At 32.7% G+C, this 22,613-nt stretch overlaps 1 protein-coding gene across 1 annotated transcript in view; it reads right to left on the reverse strand.

Annotated features, from left to right (window-relative positions):
• Nucleotides 1-432: 432 nt before the first annotated feature.
• LOC143058136 (uncharacterized) overlaps nt 433-22,613 on the reverse strand; it is a 30,025-nt gene continuing 7,844 nt past the window's right edge. Inside the window, exons 3-7 of the mRNA XM_076231598.1 lie at nt 20,056-20,154; nt 18,992-19,114; nt 6,115-6,150; nt 1,980-2,114; nt 433-452 (exon numbers count right to left, since the gene is read on the reverse strand). Coding sequence (XP_076087713.1) covers nt 433-452; nt 1,980-2,114; nt 6,115-6,150; nt 18,992-19,114; nt 20,056-20,154 — 413 coding nt within the window. The remainder of the gene's footprint in view (nt 453-1,979; nt 2,115-6,114; nt 6,151-18,991; nt 19,115-20,055; nt 20,155-22,613) is intronic.

Here is a 22,613-nt window from a genome sequence, read left to right on the forward strand (position 1 = left end):
CTAATATGCTACAGATAAATTTGCAATAATTTTAATCTTTACAACCGGCGAATCACAAACTAATGTTATTAAATGACCCCTTTAATGGCCTTTATCAACTGTGCCCCCTATCACATGCATAGACTTGTCGTGCACGTCATTGATATCAATTAGGACATACATATAATAGCACTAAAAGACGTGAGACGTTTTGGCGTTTAACATCGGACACGTTTTAACGAATAACAAATATATGACACGTAAGGACGTTATTAAATTGGACACGTTTGGACAATTTCGAATATTATGGACACGTTTAGTGGAATCTGACTCGTTTGGGAGAATCGGACACGTTTTCGAAATCGGAATGGGCACGTTTGGGAGTGTTCCATGTACATGTACACTAACTTGTTGTGTTTTCTATTGAACATGAAATAATTTATTTAAATTATTTTATCTGAAGTAATTAATCCCTGAAATAGACATAATATTCGTTAAGATCTGTTGACTGTTTTTAGCTCACCTGGCCCGAAGGGCCAAATGAGCTTTTCCCATCACTTTTCGTCCGTCGTCCGTCGTCCATCGTCCGTCGTCCGTCGTCCGTCGTCGTTAACTTTTACAAAAATCTTCTCCTATGAAACTACTGGGACAAATTAAACCAAACTTGGCCACAATCATCATTGGGGTATCTAGTTTAAAAAATGTGTGGCGTGACCCGGCCAACCAACCAAGATGGCCGCCATGGCTAAAAATAGAACATAGGGGTAAAATGGGGTTTTTGGCTTATAAATCAAAAACCAAAGCATTTAGAGCAAATCTGACAGGGTAAAATTGTTTATCAGGTCAAGATCTATCTGCCCTGAAATTTTCATATGAATCGAACAACCCGTTGTTGGGTTGCTGCCCCTGAATTGATAATTTTAAGGAAATTTTGCTGTTTTTGGTTATTATCTTGAATATTAATATAGATAGAGATAAACTGTACACAGCAATAATGTTCAGCAAAATAGATTTACAAATAAGTCAACTTGACCGAAATGGTCAGTTGACCCCTTTAGGAGTTATTGCCCTTTATAGTCAATTTTTAACCATTTTTCGTAAATCTTAGTTATCTTTGACAGAAATCTTCTTCTCTGAAAATACTGGGCCAAATTAATCCAAACTTGGCCACAATCATCATTGGGGTATATAATTTTAAAAATGTGTCCGGTGACCCGGCCATCAAATCAAGATGGCCGCCACAGCTAAAAATAGAACATAGGTAAAATGCAGTTGTTGAGTTGCTGCCCCTGAATAGGTATTTTAAGGAAATTTTGCTGTTTTTGGTTATTATCTTGAATATTATTATAGATAGAGATAAACTGTAAACAGCAATAATGTTCAGCAAAGTAAGATTTACAAATAAGTCAACATGACCGAAATTGACCCTCTAAGGAGTTATTGTCCTTTTCTAGTCAATTATTAACAATTTTCATAAAATTTGTAAATTTTTATTAACATTTTCCCCTGAAACTACTGGGCCAAGTTCATTAAAGATAGAGATAATTGTAAACAGCAAGACTGTTTAGTAAAGTAAGATGTACAAACACATCACCATCACCAAAACACAATTTTGTCATGAATCCATCTGCTTCCTTTATTTAATATTCACATAGACCAAGGTGAGCGACACAGGCTCTAGTTTAATTAACTGAACACATTCGCTTGGTAAACGATTGTGCTCTTCTTTTCGTTATCACGTTTCTTTATTAGTTTAAGGGTGATATCATTGACAATTTACTAAAAAAAATATAACAGACATTAACCAACGACAACCACTGTAGTTCCTACTTATGCAAGTAGTTTAAAAGATAAAAGATGACTCAAATCCAATATACATTAATGAGTATACTAGTGATAGAGAAAGTAAATATCGCTAAATAATATATAAATTTTCACATTGAAAGTAATATTCTCACGTGGTAGAGTCTTGTGGCGGCTTGAATTAACAGAGAAACCACCATCTTCTGTGCCTTCTGGCTGTTTACCTACTGCATCATGTGGTAGAGTCATGTGGCGGCATGAATTACCAGAGAAACCAGCTTCTGTGCCTTCTGGTTCTTTTCCTACCGCATCATGCTGATATTGTTCATTTCCTACAAAAATGGAAAAGTCAATAACAGCTTTTAAACACAATCTATATGTGTTGCTTTTAATATCATCCTGATGTAGTTATATATTCAAATTGCAATACACTTTTCTGCACGACTAGTAACTTCAAATCAGCGGCGATAGCCGATTACTTTGACCTGATTTCAAGTACAGAAAAACTAAACGGCTGGTTATTATCAACCCGTTTCGTTGTTACTTTTGTTTTGTATTTGACTTGTACAAGGCTTTTGATTGAAAAGTGATACATTTTGTAAAAGATTAAACATAAAAAAATGGTTGGTGCACTACACTATTTTGATTTTGCGTTTACACTAGCGCTGCTCAATTCTTTAAGTGTCTAATTATTTTTTTTGCTTACTCACCTGATACTTATATGTGACTTTGCAACAGACTTATCTATAACTAATCAATTTTACTACACTGTAATAGTCTTGAAGATACTTATCTTCTTTCATAACCATAATATATAAAAGGAGTTTGGGTTCGTGGGTTGGTGTTGTTTCCCGGCTTCTATGCATTTACATTTATATATCCCGCCAATTCAACATAAAACCCTAAACAAACATACCAGTTTGTGTCAATTTCTGAAATATTTTGAATACCTGGGGACTTGGGATCACTGTAGAACCTTTGTTGAACGCTTCATTTGAACAATAAAAAAAACATATAGATTGATACAAACTTTTAAATGGATGGCACATTTCCCCTGTTGTTCAGATCAGAAGTACCTGTGATTGTACTATCAATTTTCAGTGAATCAGTAGGCTCTAATAGGCACTCAAAGGTATGTGGAATTTTTCAGCACATGTTAGGATAAGGTATAGTTATAACATGAAATGACTGCCACTTATTTGAATTTGAGACATATAAAAGTAGCCATTAATGATTGAAATTGCAGAATTCAACATAGATAGAAATTGGGCGATGAATAAGTGGTTTTATATCTAATATGACATTTGAGTAGACCCAACGATGGATTACGTGCCACAAAATGTTTCATTTACCATCCCAATTTCCAATATAAACTCATCATAGACCAGGATAAAATTTCTTTTTTACGCCAGACGCGCGTTTCGTCTACTAAAGACTTCAGTGACGCTCAAATCCAAAAAAGTTAAAAAGATCAAACAAAGTACGAAATTGTAGAGCATTGATGTCCAAAATTCCTAAAAGTTTTGTCAAATACGCTAACTTTATTCCTTAGGTACAAAAGCCTTAGTCTTAAATAAATTCCATTTTATTTTTACCTTATTTGACGTTGAAACTGATTTTTCGCTATCACAATTGGTCTGGAAGATGAAGAGAAGAGGATCCATCTTTCGTATAGTGCAATTAAGATGTTTTTCACGTTTTATACTAAGCAAGAGAATATTTTAAATGGAATCATTTTATAGTTATACATGTCATAGTTGTTTCCATTTTATTAAATTTCAGCATTTTGAGACATAATTAGCTGTTTTAAAGAAATATCTTTTTGGACACTTCATATTAATCATATATTTAGAAGAACAATTAATTGGGTCACAAGGTGAACAATAAAGTGCCAATGAACTCACTGAATGCACGTATGACTCTATTTAAAGAAAATGTCAGTGGAACACCCACCAATGTACATTTTCAATAACTCTGATGGGGGAAAGGTCGTATATAAATTAATAATGAATCAACAGCATTTATTTTTTGTATGTTAATATGACATGATATATATGTATACTCATTGAGTATTTGGAAAAGGTTGTAAAAAATCGTTTACGAAGCTTACGCTTGTAAAAACTGAAAACACGACAGTTTTTTTTAATATTGAGTATCTTCATTATAGCCCCTAGCGTAGGTAGCTTTTAGCGACTATGATGTCGGATTTACTGATTATTAAATACATGTAAAACATTAAATGCAAATTGGAAAACAAAGACTTTTAGGATTTTTTTATTCATTTAAGTTAACATCTTTAAATTTCATGTTGTTTTTCAAAATGAATTGTCAGATCTTTTTCAACCAAGAGTGTATAATGGGATTTAAATAAAAGATATTTTGATTTGAGCTTTGTCTGCAGAAATATTTGTCAAGGTAATATATGTTTTAAGATGATGTCCTCTGACTGATTCATTCCCATTTGTTGACTTTGCTGATCTCCCCTCTCTATCGGAATATATAAAATGTATAAAAAACAGGCAAAGTAAGTATGTGTCAACAACACGAGTTCCTAGATACAATGTTGCTGGAAAGCTATCATACCAACGGTTTCTTGTCATGAAATTGAAGTCATCTATTTGAGAATTTTACGACTGTTATTGATGACACTTATGTTTCAATTGTCGTACATTTCAAATGCAACAAGTAGAGAAGGATCTGTTTTCCAATCCGATGCACCTGCGATTGCCCTCGTCTTTTTATTGTGTTTTAAGATGAACAGTCTTTCGTTTTTATGTTGTGTTTCGTAGACTGTTTTGAAACTACGGAAACATGGTGTGATTGCAAATAAAACAACTTTCATACAAACTTCAAATGAAGTGTTGTTTGTTTCATGTTATTATTGCCACGATGTTGTCAAACTGTCTTCAACATTATAATTGAAATATCCTTGATGTATCTTCAACCTCGTTTTGACTTACGTCTACTGTATGGTCGAATGGATACTATAAATGATGGGATGGCTTTAATTTTTCTAATTGGGACTATTTATTTCAATGTTAACTTCATGAGTTATTTATAGTGTCATGGTCCTATAATTTGTAAAGCATGACACTTTTGTCCCTTTGGTATCCTTTGCCCCTTTAGTTCTTAATGTCACCGACGGTTGCACGAGAGACTAGAATCAGCTAAAACACATCCCAGCTATTTAGTGTTTTGACGTCATGGACAGTCAAAGAAGATATGACTTGTGCAATTACAAAATAAAAGTATCGACAGGCAGTATTGATAGTTTACATTTCAATTAATATGTATAATGTTATATAAAGATAGAGTAACCTCTATATAGAAAATGAACGTGTGTGTATTTATACATGCCAAAAACAGTTCAAAAAGGTTACAGTTTAAGTCATGTTTCAATTTGCTGATGACAAAATTGATAATTGTGGCAATGTAAACTATATTCAAATATCTAAAAAAAATCATACTCAGAGACCACGTAACATACGGCCTTCAAATTTGATGGGAATATTTGACCGTTTAATTATAATTTACAATAATACTTATTTTTTGTACTTTGACTATTAATTCTTACTCCATTCGATTTGTGGAACAATTTTTCCAATGGTGGTAAAAGCATGAATCTTTACAGAGTTTTAGTTTAGGTTATTACATTTATTTATAGCTATGGATCCATTTCAGAAAATCAGAATGGCTGCTCTGGGCCTTCAGAAAAGTTTTAAAAATAATTCTTAAAATAGATATGAAAAATAAATGTTTTGTTTTTTTACAAAACATCATATATGACAGGGACTATCATCTGAGGATTTCATATATTGCCGTACTGGAGACTATCTTGAAAGGTGGGCATTTTAAAAACAAACATTTCAAATACATTTAAATTAATATTATCTAGTATTGAAATAGTCATAACTTTTAAACATTACTATTCTGCAAAGTTGTAAAATTGTCCACTCACGAAAACGTAAATTAATTGTATGTTAACCCACCAAGAATATGCATATCGTGACTTAGCTGATGATTTCTGATGGTTTATTATCACATTTTATAATTTTCACTGTGTTTTTTTTAATGGTTGATTAGCGGTTTTTGTTTTAGTCATGTGCAAAACGTCATGATTAGTCATGTATTCATACACAATCCCACTTTTTATTATAACTACTTATTGCTATAAAATGCTACTTATCAAAACGTTTGTTGTTGTTTAATTTTTGGTTTCGTCTTTCAAAACCTATACTTTGTGTGTTAATCAACTTGTTGACTGGATTCCTGTTTCATGAATTGTTCAGGGTTTTTGTTAAAGCGTGCATGTAAAGCCATTCAAATACTTACTAAAAAAAATCATCCTTTTCTTTAGTCGTTGACAGCCTGTTAAAATATCAGTATATATTAAATATTAGTAAATATTGTATCTTAGCAGTGCTCTGTATCTAAGTTAATTTAGTATTATATATAATCGTTAAAAACATGTTGACAAATATTTGAAAATTCAGTGGAATCCATTTGAATATTAGTGTCAAAAACGTAACGACGGAAATATATTATTTGTTATAAATACGATTTTGTACTTGTTCGTCATATGTAGTGGGGAATTTAGGAGATTAAGGAAGAAGTGGCATACAAATGTCTACGAAGTAGATTGTAACCTTTGCGGATTGTTATACATAGGTAAAAGAAGAAGAAGGCTAAATAAACGTATGTGATTTCATAAATCAAACATTAACAATAAACTCATCCTAGATATCAGGATTCAAATTTTGTATTTGCACCAATGCGCGTTTCGTCTTCAAAAGACTCATCAGTGACGCTCGATTTCAAAAAATTAACAAGACCAATTAAAGTTTGAAGTTGATGAGCATTGAGGACAAAAAACAAAAAATTAAATGTATAATTATGAAAATATCAATGAAAATTCATGTCAACACAGAAGTGCTGACTACTAGGCTGGTGATATCCTCAGGGAATAAAATCTACCAGCAGTGCCATCGACCCATTACTTGTGAAAAAAACTCATCCTAGATACCAGATTGAAACTTTGTATTTGCGTCAGGCGCGCGTTTCGTCTACACAATACAAGTAAAGTTGACTGTGTGTGACTCTCGATTTCAAAATGTCAGAAAGACAAATTTAAGTGCGAAGTTGAAGAGCATTGAGGACCAACACTTCCAAAACGTTTTGGCAAATTCTATGTAAGCGACTTTTTTACCAGCGTTTTAACTAGCCTGATCATTAAATCGTTTCTATGCAGGATCACATCATCAAAAAACATATATCATATAACTAACAATCTTCATCTTGTAAAACCTCTCCGTAGACAAAAAAGTCTATGGATTCGAAAATTGAAAATTACGACACCCCATGGTTGCAATGACACAATTTAAGATAAAGATATTCTAACAAGTTCTTTTTGTGAATATGATGAACGTCTTCAAAAGAGGGACGAAAGATACCAGAGGGACAGTTAAACACATAAATAGAAAATAAACTGACAACGCCATGACTAAAACTGACAAACAGACAAACAATAGTACACATTGACACAATATGGAAAACTAAAGCAAAACGAATCCCCTCAAAAAATAGGGGTGATCTCACTCTCAACTGTACTCCTCGACGTAGATACAGTCAAAGTCATCGTTATTATACATCATCTTCTCTCAATGTTGTCTCTATGATTTGCTGCCATTTATAAAAATGCCATTAGGTTGTTATCACATTTGCACGAAGCTTTATACATTGCTAGTACCTATTTCAAAAATTCATTCTCTATTTTTTTTTTAGAAATCACTTTTACCTTTTGGTTATTGCAACTCACAGACCTTTGAAACCAATTTGCATGAGAACAAATGAAAAGGAGAAAAGACTCTTTCTTAAACTTTCCTTTGCCAACAAAAAAGTTCGATGTCATCAACTTGGGCAATATCCTTCATCATAAATCAGTTAACTAAAAAAATACCTCCCTATTTAAAGATCAATCTAAACCTATCATTTCTTATACCTATAACAAACCAATTGCATCTAAAATTTTCAATTATAATCACGTTTTACACGATCTCAATATTGATGACTTCAAGTCTAAACCTTCTGGGAACTTTATTACTGGTGACATAAAAATTTTCATTAACACTTCTCTGCGAATATCGTCAGCCTAAATCCATCATTTGGAACGAAGCTTAAGATACCGATGGATTCAATCGACGATTTTACCAGGGTTGCGTTCTATATCGTAGACACTTAATAGTTCTACGTAGTGCTACGTAGATTGTTGTCTTGTCTACTGAACGAGTAGCTAGCCTAGTTGCTATCAATACATACCTACGTATCAGCTAGGCTAGGCTAGCTACGTAGCCCCATGTAGCCGCTACGATATTGAACGCAACCCAGGCAATGGATTAAGCACGAAAAAGAAGACGTTGATGCTATTTCCAAATAGATAAAGGCTGTATGATTGTTGATACAAATCAGAATTAATGTTGCTGGGGTGTCTTGCTCCATCTTGCACTTTGAAGCAACAGAAAACAGTTGGTCTAGACCTTTAAATAAATGTGCAAATTGTGAGATTAGTATTTAATTCATGTTGATATCGAAAATTATGTGTTTTATCATATTTAAAAAAAAACACAACACATTATTTTTGTTTGATTCCTTTTTTATCATCTCTACCACATAATTGGAGATTACTCAGATGAAGTAATTTTTATAATAGATAATAGGGAGAAAAAAAAAACAAGCCCAGTGACCCTATTTTTCTTTTTCTGAAAACATGTAATAATTGCTATCTTCTTACATTTTATCTGATAATTCTTTGGTGTATTTTTCTTATATCACACAACACTGGATTTTCCATGCATAATCTATACAAAATCTGACAGGTTGAAAAAAGTCCGGTAACCCATACATTTCATTATATTTCAAGAAAAAGCATGATAAAAACTACATTTTGAAAAATCCTACGGATATAAATTGCGACTCCCCCACCCCCAATCCACCTTAAGAAATAAAAGGGTCTATTATAACCCATGCTACATCAATCTTTAAAAGACTTAAAGGTTTTAAAACACTTTTCCTACCTCCATGACAAATATGTTGTTGTCCCCTTATATGAAGCCCCAAACAAAAGGGTTTTTGTATATAACACAGATGGCATAAACTGCTTGGTAAATGACTTGTTAACTCAACATATACCCAATCGACACTTAATAAAGAGAATATCCTTGATAATCATAGGTATGTTTTATATTAATTTTGACTTTAAACCAAAGATGAAGAACTGGAGTTTCAATCACTGTATTGGATACCTTAACTACCTGCCGTGTTTTTCCAAACAAAGGTATACTGCTGGATCTTCCAAGGGCTCCACAAAACCCCTTTTAAATTATTAATATCAATTTTATCAGCCACCAAAGACGGGATTCAAAGTTGTGAAACTAAATATTCTAGAGGTGGCGTGAATCAGATTTGGATACTAAAAATTCCAAAAATCTGAGACTCATTCATCTTTGAAATAGTATTAAAACATTTGACTTTTCTATACTTAACACAAGTATTCCCCCATTCCAAACTAAAAATAAAACTGGAAGAGTTAATCCTGCTTTGTTACATAAAGGTGTAATACCACCAAATCATGGTACGTCACATCCGGTTGAATACGAAAGTAGGTCTAAAAAAATATTCCCTTGAATTTGACAGTTATAGGTAATTAATCTTCCATTTTATTTCAGTAAAAACATTTCTGTGTCATAAACATATGTCTTGGGTATTTCAAAACATCATTATTTTTTATTTGGGACTTCTATAGAAAATTTTGTAATCTTGAGGTTACATGGTGACTAAACCTTGTACACAGATAAAATGAGGGGAGAAATTTGATTGGTTAACTTCCAATGATGATTATTTTCTTATATGCAATGAAATGTTATGTGAATTTTTTTCTATAGTACTGGACAGGATAAAACTTTACTCATGCCAAGCATTTCTTTATTTGAAACAAAGATAAATTCTGCACATATTTATGAAAAGTGCAAATTTAACAAAGAATAATAGGGGAAAATCAATGGTGGTATTACACCTAATATGGGAAGCTGTACATGCACCTTTGACATTGTGAGTAATCTCATGTGTTAAAATTTCTTGCTATTTAAGTGAAATATTACAAAAAATGAAATATTCTGAGTGGATCAAGTCTGCAAAACACATTTTATGAGAAAATTGTCTTGAAATAGGACTCTACCATGAATATTTAGTTGATAGTCTTTTTTTTTATTGGGACTTTTTCTCCTTATTTCTTATATTCTGCTATGAATGCACGTTATCCTAGGAAATACTTAAATAAATATATAGTTATAAGTAGATGAAATTATTTCTAATGTTGTAACGACAAATTATTCACTAAAAGAGAAGCCTTTTATATCCCTGTCTGGAAAGCGGCGTAAATTAAAAATTTTACGTAAGGACTTATTGAAATCTCCTTGGAGACAGTAAACTTTTATATGGATTGTTCATTCTACTAAAATGCTTCAATAACTCATTTCTTATAACATTTCTACCATAAATGAGTGAAAGTTACCCCATCATTTTTAATTATTGGCCTGAAAAGTTGAAATTTTGAGGAAATAAGAGGTATTAATTGTCCAAAAGAGACCTTTTAAAGAAGACAAAGAGGTCCATTAGTGGTATTTATCTTCCTAAAATCATCTTGTGTGTCATATTTAACTGTTTGTAGGCAGATAAGATAGATATTTGATCATTTATTGGTTCACACTTTATTCTATCTTGATGCGGCTTGGTTTGGATTTGTCGAAGAAATTTTGCTCGATTCGCTGTAGATGTCGTCTTTCATTATACTAGATGTTTCTCAAACTATTGAACTGATTATGACACAACTTGACAGAAATGCTTGAAATAACCAGTATAACAAAAATACATTCAGTTTATTGAACAATAATGTCTTCTTTAGGTGTAATACCACCAAATCATGGTACGTCACATCCGGTTGTATACGAAAGTAGGTCTAAAAAATAATCCCTAGAATTTGACAGTTATAGATAATTAATCTTACATTTTATTTCAGTAAAAACATTTCTGTGTCATAAACATATGTCTTGGGTATTTCAAAACACCGTTATTTTTCATTTGGGACTTCTATAGAAAATTTGTAATCATGAGGTTACATGGTGACTAAACCTTGTACACAGATACAATAAGGGGAGAAATTTGATTGGTTAACTTCCAATGATGGTTATTTTCTTATGTGCAATGAAATGTTATGTGAAATTGTTTCTATAGTACTGGACAGGATAAAACTTTTCTCATGCCAAGCATTTCTTTATTTGAAACAAAGATAAATTCTGCACATTTTTTTGAAAAGTGCAAATTTAACAAAGACTCATAGGGGAAAATTAATGGTGGTATTACACCTAAAAAAGAATGGCAAACGTGGACAAAAGTAACGTGTCTTACTCTCAGTTGTTGGTTGGGTTTCTGTTGCTCAAGTTTTTCTATGTTGTGTTTTGTGTGCTTTCGCAAGCTCTATTTTATAAAAGTTAAGTATGTTTCAAAACAGTCATAAGTTTATTTTTTCAATAAGGTATATTAAAGTCATAAGAAACCTCAAATTAAAAAAAAATAATGCATAGGTTTTTTATAACTCAATGGATAGGTTTCATTATAAAACTTATGCACATATACTTTTTTCTGAAGAAAATTCTTTAATTTTTTCATATTTAGAAAAAATTAACTTAATTTTACGTATGCCAAGTTACCTCAGTGTGACCCATCTCGTACAAATCCGTGATCGCAATACGCATGGAAGACTTTAAAATAAACTATTATATGATTGTACATGTTCAAAAGGTTGCTGCTCACAAGGAAGCTATTAAACCAAGAGTTCCAAATGTTGAAGTTGAAATCATCCCTTCGTAAATTTTACAGACGCCATCACGAGTTGGTTGACCGTAATGGAATAACCGTTTCACAAATGATATCGGATATGTTCCTTACGTCGTAACTACAATCCCTTTCCCTTTCATGAATGTGACATAACGAATTAGACTATTTACCGGATATGTTATCACATAAGCAACACGACGGGTGCCACATGTGGAGCAGGATCTGCTTACCCTTCCGGAGCACCTGAGATCACCTCTAGTTTTTTGGTGGGGTTCGTGTTGTTTATTCTTTAGTTTTCTATGTGTGTGTCATGTGTGCTGTTGTTTGTTTGTCTTTTTCATTTTTAGCCATGGCGTTGTCAGTTTGTTTTAGATTTATGAGTTTGACTGTCCCTTTGGTATCTTTCGTCCCTCTTTTGTAAACACGTGCTCAATATTCATGCTTTTTTGTTGTTTGTTGACAAAAAGGTGACAATCGTTAAACTTCGGCTTCAAAACACGAATTAAATTACCTGCCATATTTTCACAACACTGACCGATTGAAAAAAAAGGACGATTATACAAAATTTATGCGACAAAAAATGATAAAATCGTGCACAGAAGACTAAGTTTATGATGTTTGTATGTATTTGTTCAAGAATTGGAATAACATTATTTTTCACTGGTCACTCGTTTATTATGACTTTAACTTAAATCTAGATCTATCTTATTTAAAGTACAAATATTGTTCAAAGTAAAAGATTTTTCATTTTTAGCTCACCTGGCCCGAAGGGTCAAGTGAGCTTTTCTCATCCCTTGGAGTCCGTCGTCTGTCGTCGTCCGTCGTCGTTAACTTTACAAAAGTCTTCTACTCTGAAACTACTGGGCCAAATTTGAAAAACTTGGCCACACTCATCATTGGGGTATCTTGTTTAAAAAATGTGTCCGGTGACCCGGCCAACCTACGCAGATGGCCACTAGGGCTAAAAATAAAACATAAGGGTAACATGTAGATTTTGGTTTATACATGTATCTCTGAAACCAAAGCATTTAGAGCAAATTTAACAGCTGGTGAAATTAATTATCAGGCCAAGATCTATCTGCCCTAAAATTTTCAGACGAACCGGACAACCTGTTGTTAGGTTGCTGCGCCTGAATTAGTAATTTTAATGACATTTTGTCGTTTTTGGTTTTTATCTTGAATATTATTATAAATATATATAAACTGGAAACAACTATAATTTTCAGCAAAGTCAGATCTACAAATAATTCAAATTGATCAAAATGGTCACTTGACCCCTTAAGACTTTATTGCCCTTTATAGTCAATTTTATCAATTATTCGTAAATTTTGTAATACTTTTCATAAAAATCTTCTCCTCTGAAAGTACTCAGACAAATGTAACCACACTTGACCACAATCATCATTATGGTATTTAGTTTATCTAGGTATTTGTGTTCGATGACCCCGCCAGCGAACAAAGATGGCCGACATGGCTAAAAGTTGTACACAGGGTTCAAATGCAGTTTTTTGCTAATATATCTGAAACCAAGGCATTTAGAGCAAATCTGAAAGGAAACAATTTTTATTTGGTCAAGATCTATCTACCCTGAAATTATCAGACCAGTCAGGCAACCTGTTGTTGGGTATCTGCCCCTGAATTGATAATTTTAAGAAAATTTTGCAGCTTTTGGTTATTATCTTGAATATTATCTATAGATAGATATAAACTGTAAACAGCAAAAATGTAAAGCACAGTAAGACCTGAATATAAGTCAACATGACCAAAATGGTCACTTAAAAGGAGTTACTGCCCTTTAAAGTCAATTTTTAACAATTTTCATAAATTTTTACAAAATATTTTCCACTATTACTACTGGGCCAAGTTCACTATAGATAGAGATAATTGTAAGCAGCAAGAATATTCAGTAAAGTAAGATCTACAAACACTTTACTATCACCAAAACACCATTTTGTCATGAATGCATCTGTGCCCTTAGTTTAACACGCACATAGACCAAGATGAGCGACACAGGCTCTTTAGAACTCTAGTTTAAGATTTCTAAAATGACGTTCAGATGCAATTGCTGCTTACCCCTGATTCCTACAGCTTATGATAACGCCTTTTTTCTTGAAAAAATCAATAAAATACTTATTATGAAAGATTTACGGAAAGTCTCGGTTCCGACTGTTGACTCCGACTCTGACAGCAGCAATTACAGGGATCGTCTCAATAGTTACTTAAGCGGCGTACTTTCTCCATAAGTACTCCATAAACGGATCATACTATCGTTGCACCGACTATAAGAATCACAATTTGATTTCGGAGTTTTCATAACAGCCAATTTCAATCGGATATGTCGTCAGGCTCTTACAAATGTGCCTGAAGCCAGATATGTTGTTTTAAATGATTTTTCCTGCATCTATAATGACATAGTTATATATAGATGTATATGTACATAAACATATCCCGTTTTCTGATAAAATATTATCCTGTTTTAAAGATACGAATATAAAGGGAACATCAAGATTATAGTGTTAACTTTATTTGAGATAATTTGGGGCCAGGGTTGTAAGAAGAAGAAATTTACAATAAAATGGCAGAATCAATGTATCAAGGAAGTTACAAGTCAAGGACCATTTAAAGTAAGTTAAAACATCAGACTGGATATTTGTTGAAAAAATGTAGAAATTTTCTTCTTAGCCCCAAAAGTAAGTTAAAACATCAGACTGGATATTTGTTGAAAAAATGTAGAAATTTTCTTCTAAGCCCAAATCCCTCCAAATTAGAAATAAACAAATAAAAGGTAGCTCCATAAGTTAACAAGTGGAATGGAAGAAGCGGGAACATCTAATAAGTGCTGACAATATTTATGATATTACTGAAAAAATGTGACAACAAATTTAAAGCTGGGGCGATTATTCTGATAAAGGAAAATATCTGCCAAGTTTGATTAGAGTAAACATACGTGGATTTTAATTAACGGGACCCCAGAGGGACCAGGTCCTTTTTTCTAGATTTATTTTAAAATAACGGAAATGATTGGTAAAATTTAGATCCAAAACATGTAGCGGGCCTCCGTTTCTGATAATTATGGGTCTGAAATTGGTCAAACAAAAAGACTTAAAGAATGATATGTACTGACACGAAGCATGTTCGGCCCTGAGGCAGAATAATGTGTAAGGGTTGGTTGACATCTTTTACTGCGGACAGTTACCTTTTGCGAAGGAACGTTAAATATCGGTGTGTCGGTCTTTTACAATGTAAAGACAGATATTTATATCTTATTATGTTCCCTTTTCTGAATAAAGCTTGCCACTCAAGTTTAACATCCAACCATTCATCCATTTTAGAACTGGAATTTGAACGATTAAGGGCTGCGATGGCAATTTTGAAATTTGTAAAGGTTGTCAGACATAATTCCTACATCAAAAGAGTTTTTGTTTATACAAAATTTAGTACAATACTTTTTTTTTCAGTCGGAAGAGATTCTGGAGAACATTACGGATGCCAAGTGATCAGGGCATTATCTCTCAAATACCTTCATGCTAAGAATCAGTGGATAAAATTTGTGAAAATATATTCTATTACCAAATTGTTTTTTGGAAATACATTTTATTTTTTTCTCAACCTTTAATCAATCAGATTCTTTTCCTGAAGAACTTACTCCGACAACTTTCGTAGCTTTTTAAAAAATTTTCGTAATAAATTTGTTATATGCTATCTTGTTATCGCAGATAATGTCAATCAACGGTAGCTTTTTGTCCTCTTGTTTTTGTTTTCTGTTTTTTGTGGAGAAACCCTAGATTTATTTTCAATAAATGGTTTTGTGTCATCTGTAACATCCTCTTTTTCCAGTAGAATGTACAATTTATCCAAATCGGCATCCCGTAATTACGCCATAAACGCGACAGTACCTCAACAGAAACCTCATCACTACAAGCAAGAGTCGAAAATGTTTAAGATTCATTGCACAATATAGAATTCTTGTCGAACATGCAATGGATGACCTTAAAAATATAAAGTTATGGGTACTTTGTGGAGATACCCAAGACAAAAACTCACACAAATTGTGGGGACTTGATTAGGATTTGTAAACAGAAGATCAAACCTTATTTGATTAAATAGATCGTTTTGTAAAATCTTGTTTAACTGTTATTTGCAAATTTTACCCTGAAAAGCTAATTATGTAGTTCTTTTTTCTTATTTTTTAGACGCCCCCACCTCCTCATTTTACATGTCAGAGTCGGTGTCAACGGTACTCGACTTATTTAATAAAATTCTATTCGGATTGACGTATAGAGTGAGTTTTTCTTAAAATACAAATTTCTTTAAGAAAAATCTCCATTTATGTGTCAACGCTCATTTTTAGTCTCCAATCCCAATATTTGCAAACCCTATATAGACATACAAATTTGTATACCATATCCGGATTTCGACAATTAATGTCTCTTCAGTGATGTTAGGGATCCAATAGTATCAAAGGTAAAAGGACGCCAGGCACACGTTTTGTCTACATACGACTCATCAGTAACGCTCAGATCAAAACAGGTATAAAGCCAAACAAGTACAAAGTTGAATGGCATTTAGAAACCAAAATTCCAAAAAGTTGTGCCAAATACGTCTTGTTATCTATTCCTGGGATAAGAAAATCCAAAGTTTTTTTAAAAGTTCAAAGTTTTGTAAACAGGAAATTTATGAAAATGACCATATAATTAATATTCATGTCAACACCGAAGTACTGACTACTGGGCTAGTGAAACCCTCGGGGACGAAACGTCCATAAGCCGTGGCATCGACCCAGTGGTGCAAATAGTTATCAAAAGTACCAGGATTATAATTTGAGACGCCAGACGCTTGTTTCGTCTACATACGACTCATCAGTGACGCTCAGATCAAAGTAGTTATAAAGCCTTACAAGTAAAAGTATTTGGAAGGCCGAATAGTTAACCTCAATTAGGATAGACTATTGAAAATTATAGCGTCGAATTAGGATGAACGGATTATATAAACCTGAGGGAAAATATACTACAAGCACAAACGAAATAAATATAAATTCTATATTGGAAACAATCTTTTAAACCTTTGATTGCTTTGAATAAAATCCCCAATTTTTATACGTGTGCATGTAAAACAAATTTCTTTGTAGAGGTGTCTAAATACAACACAAACAACATTTTCCTAAAGACCAAAAAAAATGAAAGAGTATATTTTAACAAAACGCATTTGACTAACAAGTTGAACAACTGATGTTCTTAATCCCTGCTGATTGCCAAATAAATAGATAACAAGGTGTAACATTTATTTATAGGAAAAAATGCTGTAAATGCACCAAATATTTATAATCAATATGAATATTCACATAGTGTCTATATAGCTATTACCACATCAAGTTATCAAAAATTTCTCAATACTATACACATCGTATTCAACTGGTTTCACTGTTTAACAGATCTTCAAGTATATTAAGTTTTTAATGCTTATATCTACTTCGTATTTGAACTGGTCGTTCACCTGTTTTTGATTCGAGAGGAAATAAGTTTTCGGCAAACAAAACGTGTGTATCGCTTATATAAAAAAAATGTGGTATGATTGCCAATAAGACAACTCTTCACAAGAGACAAAAATGACGCAAAAATTAACATCTAAAAGTGACCGTACGGCCTTCAACAATCAACAAAGCCAATACCGCATAGTCAGCAATTAAAGACCCGGAAATGACAATAAAACAATCCAAACGAGAAAACAAACGACACAATTAATGTAAAAAAATGAAGATTTTTTTTAACACAGCAACAAACCACAATCCCTTAATTACAGGCTAATGACTTGTGGACAGGCGCATACATACAGAAGAGACCAAAATGACGCAAAAATTAACAACTTAAAGAGACCGTACGGCCTTTAACAATTAACAAAGCCCATACCGCATAGTCAGCAATTAAAGGCCCGGAAATGACTATAAAACAATCCAAACGAGAAAACAAACGACACAATTAATGTAAAAAAATTAAGTTTTTTTAACACAGCAACAAACCACAATCACTAAATTATAGGCTCATGACTTGGGACAGGCGCATACATACATAAGGTGGCGGGGTTAAACATTTTAGCGGGATCCCTACGTATAACCGTCCCTTAACCTGGGGCAGTGGAGGAAAAGTTCAACGTAAGAACGAACTATAAAAAACAGTTGAAAAAGGATTATGGATACAGATAGAACTATATCTATCAAAAACACAAAGTGGACGTGGCCTGGTACTTGTACATCCCAACACTAATTACAGATCTGAGAGTATTCGCAGTTACTGACAGCTAGTTCAAAGCCAATACCAACTTATGAAAAAAAATCATGCACTTAAGACAAAATCATCAATCCGTTCACCTCCAATGGATTTAGGATTGAGACGTCATAAACAGTCAGAGAAAAACATGACCTTGTGCAATGCCAAGTAAGCATATCTAGCATATACCTTTCACACTAGCCAATAATAAGTCATGAATCTTTGATTATTTATTTTTTAAATGGTGATATTTTGTATATCTGCATATGTTTGCACCTGTTCTAAGTCAAGAACCTGATGTTCAGTGGTTGTCGTATGTAAATAAGGTTCATAAGTGTTTTTCGTTCCTCGTTTTGTTTAATTTAGATTAGACCGTTGGTTTTACATTTAAAGGGTTTTACCCGAGTCATTTTTTGGGCCCTTTGGTTGACCGTTATGGAATAACCGTTTCACAAATGATATCGGATATGTTCCTTGCGTCGTAACTACAATCCCCTTCCCTTTCATGAATGTGACCTACCGAATTAGACTATTTACCGGATTTGTTATCACATAAGCAACACGACGGGTGCCACATGTGGAGAAGGATCTGCTTACCCTTCCGGAGCACCTGAGATCACCCCTAGTTTTTGGTGGGGTTCGTTTTGTTTATTCTTTAGTTTTCTATGTTGTGTCATGTGTACTGTTGTTTGTCTGTTTGTCTTTTTCATTTTTAGCCATGGCGTTGTCAGTTTGTTTTAGATTTATGAGTTTGACTGTCCCTTTGGTATCTTCGTTCCTCTGTTATAGCTTTCTGTTCAGTGTGAGCTTAGGCTTCGTGTTGAAGACCGTACTTTGACCTATACTGGTTGACTTTTACAAATTGTGACTTGGATGTAGAGTTGTCTCATTGCGCCCAAACCACGTCTTTTTATATCTATAATCAATTTTGAGGAGATGAGGAAAAATATCTCACTTGTCATGCAATCGTGCCGACTTTACCACGTGGTAGCTCCTGATTTAGTTATCACTTTGAGGAATGCTAAAATAGTGATTTGTATTGTCACGATTATACTTACATTTAAGTAGTTGTAGTTTATAACAAATCACACTTGAAATAACTATCATAATTATGATAATAATAACTATCAGACATAATATAGCCACGGTCACTTCGTCATGTGTATGTCCATGATCATTATCTGAAAATAATTTTTAATGTTTCATAAAAGATGAAAACATACAAAAAAGTAAAATTTCGGAATGATCCAATACATAAACTTTTTTTTATTATAAGTATTATGGAAGTCAGTTTAATATTACATCCACCCATTTGAACACTTCCATATATTTAAGAATTTGATTGATAAAACTTGTGTGTAGCATAAACGATGTGAATGGAATATAATTCTTACAACAAAGATACATTAGAAAAATATAATATAACAAACACATTAAAAACAAAACATTTAGATTTTTATTTAGTTAAATAAATAAATTCTCATTATACACTGTTTGAGTATTTATAATAGGGTTAACAAAAAGCAGAAAAGAAAGCCAAAACAAAGTAAAGTAATTGATAGTGATTTAAGATGACACAGCTTATTAATAATATTAAAGGTCATACACACAAACATGTATATTTTACTTGCTTGACAGTGTGTACTGTATTACCAATGTTCAGGTTTACACAGAATAGGGATATCGTTTTCAGTGCAAATTACATATAAAAGATATAACTTATCTAAGACCATGTTAACAGCTGATGGATACATTACCTTTATTCGAGCGTGCTTAAATTTTAAGCAGTAAAATTATACTTGGTTATTTGCTGACTAACACTATACAATGTTATATATTTTGCTCCGTTGAAATCTCAAATCATGACTAAATCAAATTAATTATTTTTTTTGCTTTTCGAGCCGTATTCCGTAAAATTAAAAAGAAACTGTTTTTGTATCAAGACTGTTGAAAAATACTTCAATCAAACATTTTAATTTGTTTGCATGCATATTTTCATAGTTGTATTCTTTTGTTCTTGAAAATTGTTAAAACAAGAACAAGTAAAGGGAATATTCGGTTTAATCAATATTCAATCTTTTCACACATTCTAACTACAATATATGATATTAGACATGTTTACCTGATTGACCAACTAATAGAGTAGAGATTGTCGTCTTTGGAAGTGTCTTAGTAGGATTTCCACTTAAAAACACTAAATTTTTCCTCATATTGATGAACGCTGAAATTTAAAAAGTTTTGTTTTAAATGAATGAAAAACTTAATCTAGAAGCTATTCTTTTATCAATAACAGTTAATGTTAATGTTAATCAGTTTTCATGATAATGTTACAATCGTAAATATAAAATAAGAAGATGTTGTGTGAATGTCACTGAAGACAACTCTCAATCAGACCAAAACGACGTACAAGTTTGAAAATATTGGTCCTTATACGGCCTTCAACAATTGGCAAAACCCAAATCGCATTAAGCAAGATAAAAAATGCATCGATATGACAAATATTCAAACTAGAAAATTAGCGGCCTGTCTAATTCCAAAATAAGATACTAAAACTTAATATACAGTAACAAACAGTACTCTATCACTGTACATTTCCGCAAGCATGTTTCTATTTCTAAGTAGCAACATTCCAGCAGCACCTGCATACGGGGTATGTATCTCCCAATTGATACGATATTCCCGTGCTTGCATTTCCTATCATGATTTTCTTTATAGAGGGTTGCTGCTCACAAGGAAGCTATTAAACGAGGAGTTCCAAATGGTGAAGTTGAAATCATCCCTTCGTTATTTACGGACGCCATCACGAGTTGGTTGACTGTTTTGGAATAACGGTTTCACAAATGATACCGGATATGTTCCTGACGTTGTAACTGCAATCCCCTTCCCTTTCATGAATGTGACCTACCGAATAAGACTATTTACCGGATTTGTTATCACATAAGCAACACGACGGGTGACACATGTGGAGCAGGATCTGCTTACCCTTCCGGAGCACCTGAGATCACCCCTAGTTTCTTGTGAATGCATTATGTGAAGAAAGGAATAACAGCACAGCTGAATAATGTCAGCCAAATCTAACCAATATTGCATCGAAACATTTGTTTGCAGCTTGACTTTGTCATGTGTCATTTAAAGGACCTAGAAAGGTGTTTTTCACTTTATGATACACTGTCAGTTGAAAAATCATAAACCACGATACACATATGTGTATCATATAAAAATAAGAAGTGCAAATAAGACGACTCTTCACCAGAGACCCTAACAAATAACATGGATGATAACAACTACAGGTACCAATTTCATTTTTTGTATACATTTAAATGTGGGTCACCGTTTATTTCATTAATGTGATCTTCATAATCTACCACAGCTGGTTGTGTTTTAATTCAGCGACGGTATCACCAGCCCAGTAGTCATCACTTCTGTGCTGACATGACTTATTATTGATGTGGTCATATTTAAAAATTAGCTGTTTAAAAACGTTAGAATTTTTGAAATACTAAAAAGGCTTTTCTACCTCTGGAATATATTACATTAGCTTCTATTTGCCAAAACTTTTAGAAATATTTGGTCCTCAATGCTCTTCAACTTTTTACTTTATTTGGCTTTTTTAACCTTTTTTAAATTCGAGCGTCACTGATGAAAGGCGCGTCTGGCATGAATACAAAATTTAACTCTGGTATCGATGATACTTGATATTCAGTAATAATTTAATTTTGGATGTTATGCGTCTTCTGATTGGCTGACGTAGTTTTGTTTATCAGCCCATAGATATAATTTTGTCATGTGACAGTGACGTCATCAACGTTTTTTCATGGTTTACCACAGTTTAAAATTGAATTTGAATTAAATTATAAGAAATTACTGTACTATTTTTTTTCTGTCTATTCCAGATAACATAAAAAATGTGGTGCACACTGTAAAATAACCTACTACGCGGGTTATTAAGTGAGCACCCCATTTTTATGTTATTTCTTCATAGACACAAAAAATATTACAGTCATTCCTTAACTGGAGTAACTTCGAATGTCATCGTAATGATTTTTTTCTTATATAACGCCTTTATAGAGTTATTTATAATTATTTATTGCTTTAAATAATACAAAACACAGTCAAAACTGTTTAAATCATTATAAACTTTGTTATTATTCTATTTCATGAAACGGACTGTAATTTTTTTCACTAAATATTTTTGAATTGTAAATTCTACTTTTATGTTTTTATCATTTTGCCTGTGTAAATCAAGTTTTTAAATATAACGTCAATTAATTTGGTATTTTTCTAAACTTCGTCTACAAAACAACCTAATGGTTCCTCCAGGTGAAATCAATTATTTAATATTTTCGAAAGTTATCCTTTCTAAGAACCTTTGTTTGTAAAATATATAAGCAACAGCTTACTCCAAAAAGGTTCAGTTTAAGATATGCTTCGAAAAAACGGTTTTTAGCAACATATCTGTTATCTTAATATTAATGACAATATCTCAATTAGACACAAATTGTCAAGTTTTATTTATGGGTGCTTTTAGTGAAAACTGAAGTTCAGGATCTAAACAAAACACAATGTCTCAAAATTTATTATTACATAATGTCTCATAATACTTTTTTAAATTTTATTTAAAATGGTTGAATCGAAAGTCATATTCTGCACCTGTGATCACCCTCTGTGTTTGATCAGGTT

Source organism: Mytilus galloprovincialis, chromosome 14 (assembly GCF_965363235.1).
Source record: "Mytilus galloprovincialis chromosome 14, xbMytGall1.hap1.1, whole genome shotgun sequence".
In the NCBI taxonomy this organism is placed as follows: domain Eukaryota; kingdom Metazoa; phylum Mollusca; class Bivalvia; order Mytilida; family Mytilidae; genus Mytilus; species Mytilus galloprovincialis.